The sequence below is a fragment of the Gobius niger genome, assembly GCF_951799975.1.
Source record: "Gobius niger genome assembly, chromosome: 12".
NCBI lineage: Eukaryota > Metazoa > Chordata > Actinopteri > Gobiiformes > Gobiidae > Gobius > Gobius niger.
The window spans coordinates 12262922-12272491 of record NC_136863.1 but is presented as its reverse complement, the minus strand read 5'-3'; the positions used below and the strand labels follow the sequence as shown (position 1 = coordinate 12272491).

The 9570-nt window shown below is 40.4% G+C and overlaps 1 protein-coding gene across 3 annotated transcripts in view; it reads right to left on the bottom strand.

Annotated features, from left to right (window-relative positions):
* Positions 1-5110: 5110 nt before the first annotated feature.
* The window catches only part of LOC306972063 (leucine-rich repeat-containing protein 4C-like), a 187873-nt gene continuing 183413 nt past the window's right edge, over positions 5111-9570 (bottom strand). For all 3 annotated transcript variants that reach the window (XM_079568515.1, XM_079568517.1, XM_079568516.1), the window contains one exon: positions 5111-8063. In XM_079568515.1, coding sequence (XP_079424641.1) covers positions 6075-8012 — 1938 coding nt within the window. In that variant the 5' untranslated portion in view covers positions 8013-8063 and the 3' untranslated portion in view covers positions 5111-6074. The remainder of the gene's footprint in view (positions 8064-9570) is intronic.

Here is a 9570-nt window from a genome sequence, read left to right as displayed (position 1 = left end):
AATCATATTTAATCTTGTTCCTCTGCTTCATGGAGCTGCTCCACATGAACAAAGCTCAGAACTGTTCCTTTGGCAGTGAATTTACATGATCTGAGGCTCTTTCAGACGGTCAAGTTTGGATGATTTTAGTCTCTCATTTTTATTTTTATTTAGTCTTATTTTAGTCGGCTAAAATATCTGGACATTTTAGTCATAGTTTTAGTCTCATGAACAACTTTTAATTTAGTTTTAGTCCAATTTTAGTCGTCAAAAAAACACTTTAAGACTAATTAAGACTAAATATTTCAGTCGACGAAATTAACACTGATTGTAATAGCGCTACAGTTTATTATATGGTTCTAAAAACATTAATACCAAGGGAATGTGAGTAAAATTTTAAATTCTCATACTGACAGTAATTTTTTGTCTTCCTTAAATGCAATAAGGAAGACATGGAACCCACTATGGCTCCATTTAAACAACTTTTCTCATAGTGATCTTGTGCAGACCTTTATGAATAGAATTTAAAACAGCTATGCTTGCTTGTAACAAATCTCTTCATGGTCTCGTGCCAAAGTACATCTCTGACATGTTAGAGCCATATGAGCCATCTCGGGCCCTGAGGACTTCAGGGAGGGGTCTCCTGATGGTTCCCAGAGTCAGGACAATGTTTTCCCCGTGCATATAACAACTGAAAGTATTGTATCTGCACTCTTTGCTTTTGCAGTAATTCATACATTTTTATGTTGATGTTTTATGGATTGATTTTATTTGCCTTGTAATTTTAGGATTACTGTGAAGCACTTTGAAATACCTTGTGCATTAAACAAGTAAACTTGCCTTGATGCAGCTCCTGTGGAAATAAATAAATACATTCATGAATAAGCCAAGGAGTAATAGAGTCATACTGTGAAATACACATGTAGTGTGCAAACCTGGGGCATAATAATAGTGGCAAGCGATGAGCATGAAAGGTGAACATAAATATAGCAATGTCGATGTCATGCTGAAATAAAGAATCAGACAATACCGAAAAACAACAATAGTTTATTTGAACCATATTTGTGAATGAACTACAAACTCTGGTCGCTATAATTGATCTCTTTTAAAGGTCATGAAAGAATGCTTACATGAAAATCATTGTATTCTTTTACAGAGTGTAATCTTTTTTTCTTTCAACAGATTGTTGGCACATGTAAAATGAAACTTCAAAAGAAAAAGTTGTGTTCATTTTTATAGATATATTTACTTTTTTTCTTTTTTTTTTAAATAGAAATCTATCACTAGAACAGCATACCTTCATGGAAAGAAAAGAATGTGCGGGAAATTAAAGAAATAGATCCAAAATATTTAGATATCTTACATACAGCAGACAGTTTGACTAAAATGCAACAAATTTACCATATAATTTTTCAGACGAGTTACCTCCAAAGAAAGGCATAAAGGGAAGAGATGGCCGGAACTTTCCTGTGTGGTAGAAATGTGACAGACTTCCACTAGAAAGTCAAGCACACCCAAAATGACACCAGTCTGATTTGCTCTAAAGGTTTACAAATGTTCCTAACTCCACAAAAGTGCAACACTGAGTACAGGACAGTGAAAAAAAAAAAAAAAAAGTATAATCAAATCAAACAAAACGGTGAGGAGTGAATCTCAGTGTTAGTAAGAAACAACCAGACAAAATATTATGGGTCAATCTCACTGAGCAAGAGCATCGCCTGGAACTATGCCATTTTACACGGCAATTAAAAATACAGAATGAGGAAGATGTCGCAATTTACGTTTTTCTTGCTCCATTGCAAGAAGTAGCAACAATTACCGACGCCAAACAGGGTAAGCGTTTTTTAGTGGGTTCTAAACCAACTGTATTTTACCGTCGTAAGTGCTAAAACAATGAGACAACAAAGCTATTTATGCATCGGCGCGTTCAAAACAAGGAGAATGGAAATTACTCTTACATAAATCCTATATTTGCAGAAATCAGTATTCTGAGCTTGTCACGCCTCTTATTGGAAAGGTTTCATTAAAAAAAAAGGTCTTGGAATATCTGGTAGTCAGAAAATAATAGACAAGTTGGCAGATGGCAAGTGTGGGTGGTTTTCTCGGGGAAGTTGAAATATCGCAACAACAACAAAAAAATGAAATCTTTTATTTGATGTGGCTTAGAGGAAGATTTATTATGCATGTATATTCTTAAATAGACAACTGGGATGCAAAAGCTCACTCGCCGCAGGGTCTGATTGTATAATATATGTTTCAAGTGAATAAAGTAACCTCCCTTGGTGTTCACTGTTTGCAGAAGTGATAATGTTTATGATGGTTTGGTCTAAAATGGTCAAATATGCCAAATGCTGTATCAACAGGGCTTGTGCAGTGTAGTAAGAAATGCGCACAGATTCGTTTACCACAGTCAGAAGTTGACCAGTTAAACGTATTGTGTAATATATCAAAGTTTTCTTCAATTTATTTTAATTGGGCTTATTCATTTCATTTATTTTTGTCTTTTTTTCTCCAAGCAAAAAATTAAGACCCATCCCCTGCAAAAAAAAAACTACAAACCTCATCTAAGCATTAAAAAAAGCACTGCACCGCCCCTTTAAGAAATATACTCCAGTTTTGTGAAGAAGGCATCCTAACCTGTGTATTTATGGGACCTTGGCACCATTTGTGCACAGCAGGGGATTCAAACCACTTTGCAGAATATGGGTCGCCTACGGAGTCCTGTCCATTCAAAGCCTTTTGGCACATAAATTAAAATGGAAATGATGTTGTTGCTGGGAGTTGGGGAGACGGCAGGTGCAACACAAACATCTGCGTTAGGCCCGATCCCTACTCGCTCACACCTGATACAAAAAAAAAAAAGTCTTCTCTGACCATAAGCTGTGGTGAGCCCCGGGCCAAATACTGTGGCTGGCAGGGCAGGCTGTGTGAATGTTGTGGCTGCCAGGCGATTGGCCGAGTGGAAAAGTGGCACGGAGATGACAGGCTGCTCAGACGGCTGCATAAAGGGTTTAAGGTCTTTCTTCAGCTCATGAGTCTGCTCTACGAGAGATGAGGCAACAGGCTGCCCAGCGTGAAAAAAGATGGTTTCAAAGCAATTACCTTCAGATGCAATAGTACAAAGTAGCTGGAGGTAAAGGTGAATCCATTAGCGGTTGGCCTTGCATTGGACACATCAGAGTCAGTGGACTTTTGCCAGTGTTTGAAATATTCTGTAGTTAAAATATACATTCACGTCTTTGCATACAACTTATATGATATTTCTTCTTCATATTTACTATAGACTTATTCCGTTACTTAAAAATAATGTTTTGAAACAACACTATGCAACTTTTTGTATAAGATAACTCATTTTGAATTTGTTGAAGATCCGTGGGTATTTTAGGAAGTAATCTGCATGAACAGAAAGGTGAGGAGAAAAATAATAATATTTAAAAAAAAAACTATGTTGAAAAATAAAAAGCAGTAAGTATCAAAACAGCTCTTCTGGATGTTGCAACCATACATTTCTCAAGAAGCATACAATCAGGTTAACAATGTAAATTCTCAGTCATCCAGGTGGTTATTTAATTCTTGTAAAGTCATAACAAGACAACTGAACTTACTTTTCTTTTTTTATTTCACTCTCCATCCAGAGAGCCTCCTCGTGGCAGTTTTGTTTGGCTCGGTGTGGAGAAAACTTCAGCAAAAACAAGGGTGTGGCTATCTTGCTCGCTAACAACGGTTGGTGTACTATAATGGACTCTGCAGACTATATGCTACCACTATGCTAAACCTGTCAGTGACTGCAAACCTATAGAACTAGCTCAGAGAAGGACACCTGCCTGCTGGAACAAACCAGGTTAACCCTTGTTAGATCTGCAAACTTTGGATGTTTGCCTTAAAACTGCCTATTTAGGCAAAAATATTTTAGGCAAAAAACAGTCATGCCATGGAATACCCTGTCTTTCCTGTAGGGGTGGACCTTTATGCGGAAATGTTTCAGGTGCAGACTGTCAATTCTCTCCAGTGTACAGCACCATCACATTGGTATGTGGATGACACTTGGACTGTACTACAGAGGAAGAATGATGTGGGAATTCTTTCAACACATCAACTCTGTGGATCTAGGTCAGGTTGACATAAGAGGCATACATATCCTTTCCTGGACTGTTTGATGGTAGTAAGCAAAGTCTTGCTTAGTTGAAGAGCATTTCAATCACAACCAAGGTGAATTGAGTAGCAGACTACAGTCATGTGCATGAGGCACAGCGCAGGTGTGGATGCACAGATTGGACCTTTGATTAGGTGTCTGACAGAAGTCAACCCAAGAAGCCCAAAAGCACAACGTTAATGTGGCCTTTATGTGGCCAACTTGTCAGACCAACTTAAAAGTGTGTTCTCCAAACATGGTGTCAGTACGCCCCTGAAACCCTTGAACACCTTATGCTGGAAAAGCAGGAGTAGGAGTTTATGTGCTTAACGAGAGCACAGAAGGTTCCAACAGAATGACCGCTTGGAAACATCACATTATTAACACATGTTATTTGAGAAGCGTCTCTACCAATGGGCGAGGAAAGCGCTTCTCTTTGGTCCTTATGGCGGGGAGCTGACATTGCTCTAATACCACCCCTGGTGGCCAGGGGCGACAACAAAATTCACTTTGTAAACAGCATTTCTATGTAGTATTTGCAGCTCGCTGACACTGCATAAAAGCCTGGCTCTAAACATTGCTATGACCCATGTGACAACTCTGGGCTGAGTATGATACAGTATTTTTAACCACGCTGGTTTTTGTGCATCACAAATAAAAAAGTTGAAGCCTAAATCTATGATTGACAGGCTCTGAAGCACTGTGGAGGCTCATAGCCCTTTTAAGGAACATTGTCTGTAGGATGAGATTGAGCAGCCATGTTATTTTCGCAGACAACATGTGCTCATTACCATTAATGGGGCTGAATGCATAATCATTGATCTCTTGTATACTACATCTATGGTCTCTTCCAACACCTTAAAACGTATAACTTCTCTTAAAATATCTTCTGGCCAGGACTAGGCAGTGTATCTGCACATGAACTAGTGCCTGTTGTACAAAGAGCCACAATGGGCGTGACCAAAAACTGCCACAAGGAGGGTCTCTAAATGGTGAGAGAAATGTTGTCATCTGTCAAAAAAATATAAGTCCAGTTGTCGTGTTTAAGCTTCACTATATTATAAAATCAAGTTACATAGTGTTGCATTAGAATGCACATAAAATATCTTTCCTAACATAAGGCAAACAAAGTGGACATCGGATATGTTTTATATACATTGTCAAAACAAAGATATGAGTAAAATGATGTCATGGTTAATTGATATAATTTAATAAAACTAAAACACTCTGAAAATTAGCAACCTTGATTGTAGAAATCAAACAACATAAGACATATTACTTTCGAGACTATTGATGACAACATGTAATCAAATGTGCATGTGAAGGCTATAATTAAACATTAAATGATGATCAAATTTCATCACTCAGTCTTTCCACATACTGTAAACCAATGAACAAGTGTTTCATTCATCTCAGTTGTACAGATGGTCACAAAAGATTTTGTCACTTAACCCACAGCTGGAGAAAAGCACTAATGTGCTCTAGGCTCCTTTGATACATGGGGGGAAATTAGGTTACTATCTTGTCTGATCTCAAGTCTGTGGCTTATTAAAAAAGAGGAACGCTCAAGTCAAGGATTCTTTTTTTTTTCTTCAACAGATGTCTTGAAGAGTTTGAACACTTATCAGTAAACCAATCCCACCAGAATGAGAACGGAATGAAACACATGGAATAAGTGCTGAAAAAATAATTGCAGAATACAGTTTTTCTCAATTCGATCACAATAGTTTTTCTTAAATAAATAACTTCTGTTTTTGTAAAGACACTTTGAAACTGCTGACATATCCTAATTCCCAAAGTCATTGAATAAACGTCACTAACTACTGCTCTCCAAAACTGGAGTCTCTTCTCTGAAGTCCTTTCAACCGATTGATATTAAAATCTTTTTGCATTGTCTTTGTGTAATTCCCATCAGTCTTTTAGTGATAAAGTCTTCGGGGAAAAAAAAAAAAAAAAAAGAGTTTCAGATCTGGGTCTCTTGTACATTGTCTTTCGAACTAGCTCGGATTAGCAAAGGTTCATGAGCGGAACTGTGTATGGAATTGATGGTGGCATGGTTGTACGCATTCTTATACGTGTTGTAGTGATTGAGGTGCTCATGCTCGAGAGGCGGCAAAGTCAGGTGACCCTCCATGCCAGGGCCGCCCGTCACACAGTCCTCATCCACATTTATGATCTCAATGGTGCGTGTCGGAGCATGGTGGTTCTGCTGGTGGTGCTGCTTCCTCATTTTGTAGAAGATGATTAGCATGACGGCTGCCATTAGCGTAATCGCCACAAAGCACCCGATGATGATCTTTGTTGTCTTCATCACCTCATCCAATCCGTTCAGGGTGCCGTCGATATCCGTCACCGGAATTGTGTAGGTTCTCTCCGTAGCGCGCGTTGACATGGGCGTACGGACCGTCGTGGTGGTGGTCGAGGTCGGGGAGACTATTTCCCACATGCCGGCAGAGGCAGTAGGGCTGACTCTTTGATGCACAGTTGTGATGAGACCTTCCTGGTGAGGCGATTCGATGGTCTCCACCGTCACTGTGGTGAAATAGCTGAAGCTGCTGTTTTCAGTCGAGGAAACGTTAAGGGTTGCAGAGGCTGTCGTGTTGCCAGCTGAATTGCTCACCATGCAAGTATAGGTTCCTGTGTCTTGCATGGTGACATTTGTAAAGTTTAGCGTTCCATCATTTAGTACTGATATCCTGACTTTATACGCTCCATGTGTCATTATCGAACCATTCGGCGTAATCCAACTTACGGAGGTCAGCGAACTGGCTCTGCATTTCAGCTCTGCCGCACTGCCTTCAGTCACGTTGAGGTCCGCTGGGGGCTCCACAATAACAGGAGCATAACAGTGAAAGTAGTTCTGGTCCAGCTCGCCGATATAGCGTCCCTTGTGGTGTGTAGGCGAACTGCATCTCGCACAGCAACTTGTGTTAGCCGGTACCATCTCCTTTAGCCACCAGCTAAGCCACAAAATGTCACAGTTACAATTCCATGGGTTGTGGTGCAAGTGCACTCTCTCCAGGTGATGCAGCGGGGTGAAAAGGTCATGAGGCAAAAGAGTAAGGTTATTGTGAGCCAGATTTAGCTCCACCATTGACTGTAGGTCATCGAAAGAGTTCCGCTCAATGGTCTGGATCTGGGCATGCATCATCCAAAGTTTCTGCAAGTGTATGAGCCCTTTGAATGAGCCTGGCCGGATGACAGAAATCTGGTTCCCGGACATCTCCAGTTCATCCAGCTTTACAAGTGGAATAAGGTTGGGAATTTCTTTTAAATTGCACATTCCCAGATTTAGGTATCTCAGATTGCTCAGCCCTTCAAAGGCCCCTTCAGATATGTACGAGAGTCGTTTGAGCTCCCCGAGGTCCAGGCGCCGTAATGAGGGCACACGGTTGAAAGCATAGGAGGGAATACTCTCTATGGGGTTATTTCTCAGCCAAAGCTCCTTTAGCTTGGACAGATACTCGAACGCACCGTTTGGGATTGTAGTGAGGCGGTTATCAAAGAGCTCCAGGGTGTTGAGATTGGCCAGTCCATTGAAAGCCCCCAGCTCTATTTTCCGAATGTGATTTTTGCTTAGCTGTAGGATCTCCAGATGTCTGAGGTGCTTGAAGCTGTCCACCTTTATGACCTGAATCAGATTTTCTTGAAGATTCAGGTAGCGTGTGTTAGTGGAAATGCCATCGGGGACTTCCCGAAGGCCTCGTCGAGTGCAGATGACTTTGCTGAACTGATTGCTACAAGAGCAGACAGAGGGGCACGTCTGAGCGCGCACCAGCCCTGCCACCACCAGCAGCTGGAGGGCCAAGAGCAGCACGAACAAAGGGTCGGTCAAGGCCCGGTTCCACCTAGGACCTCGCATCGTCTGCTGCTGCTGAGAGGAGGTCATCTTGTTTAACATTCATAATTCGTTGAAGGGTCTTCCACTCTTTGGAAAGAGGTTGTGGGCACGCTGAAAGAGAAAAGATAAAAAGCAAAATTAGTTCATTATACTCCAGTGCCTCAGTGCAATAATAATAATAATTATGAATTCTTGAAAACCTCTAACTTTCAGTCAGTGAGTCAATCAAACTTTATTTGTAACTAGAAATAAAGTTTCTAGTTACTTTTTACTTTTTTGACTGCGCCATTGCGCAGTCAATCGCAATGGCGATTGACTGCGCAATGCATTTCCGCATTGACTGCGGAAATGCGGGAAGCAAATGCATAAATTGCATAAACTGTTCAAATTGCATAAATTGGTAAAATGCATGAATGGGTTAATTTGCATAAAGTCTTATTATTGCATAAACTTTTTAAATTCCATAAACTGGTCAAACTGTTGAAATGGCCTCAGTGCTTGATTGGCAGAAGCTGCACAAATGGCTGAAAGTCCTGGAGTCTCCCCATTGGCTGGATTCCCCCCATACACACCAATGCAAAAATTTCAAACTGTCGTATAAAAAAAATGGAAAACTGCAGAAGGCCAATTTTTTCTCAAAACCCACAAGTTGCAGAAGCTGAACATGCACAAAGTGCAGAAATTGCATAAAATGCAGAAAAAAGTGCAGAAAAGCATGGATTTGCGGCAGCCCCATTATAAGTCAATGGGAAAAATCTCCGACATTTTGGCCGATTGCAGAAAAAACGTAAGTTGCAGAAGTCCCAAAAGTAATAGCACCCTTCTCCTCAACATGCGGAACATTTTGATGCATAACTTGCATAAATTGCACAAAGCATGAAGGTGCTGAAAGCTGGAGAAAATCGGGAAAAAGATGGAAGAGGAATAATAATAAAGAACATGAAAACCAATAATTGACTGCGGAAGAATTCCGCAGTCAATCAATAATAATAAAGAACATGAAAACCAATAATTGACTGCGGAAGAATTCCGCAGTCAATCAATAAAAACCTTTAAGCATAAGTCTGACCTGAAATACAATGTACCTCGTTAACAAATGCTGGTAGCACAAACATTTTAGAGTCTGTCTTTGTGAAGACACTTTTCGCTCTTTCTTTAGCCAAGTTAGTTTTATTGTTTTTGCAGGTATCTCTGAAACCTCCCAGTGTATCCAAACAGCTGCTTTGGTTCTCCGTACTCTGCGTGCTAGTAACTAATAATCACACACTGGCACCCACACATATCAACGGCAACCTTGATGTACGCCGCACATCAATTCTTGTTTTCAGGCTGCACTGTCCTCCCTGCACTCTCCATCTCAGTCACATAAAACAAAATCACTATAAAACCGGCAACTACTCTCCTGTATCTCTGTAGGAACAGGAGGAAGGGGAGGAAAAGAAAAGCCGCTATGACTGCCGCATCGAGTGATTTATATTTGAGACTGGGGACATAAATAATAAGCCAGCTCACCACCCACCACTCCCTCAATCGAGTCCAGATATCTGGAAATACATGATTACAACTCACGCTTCCTCAAAGGCTTGTATGTGAGGAGAATGTAGAACAAGTCTAAATA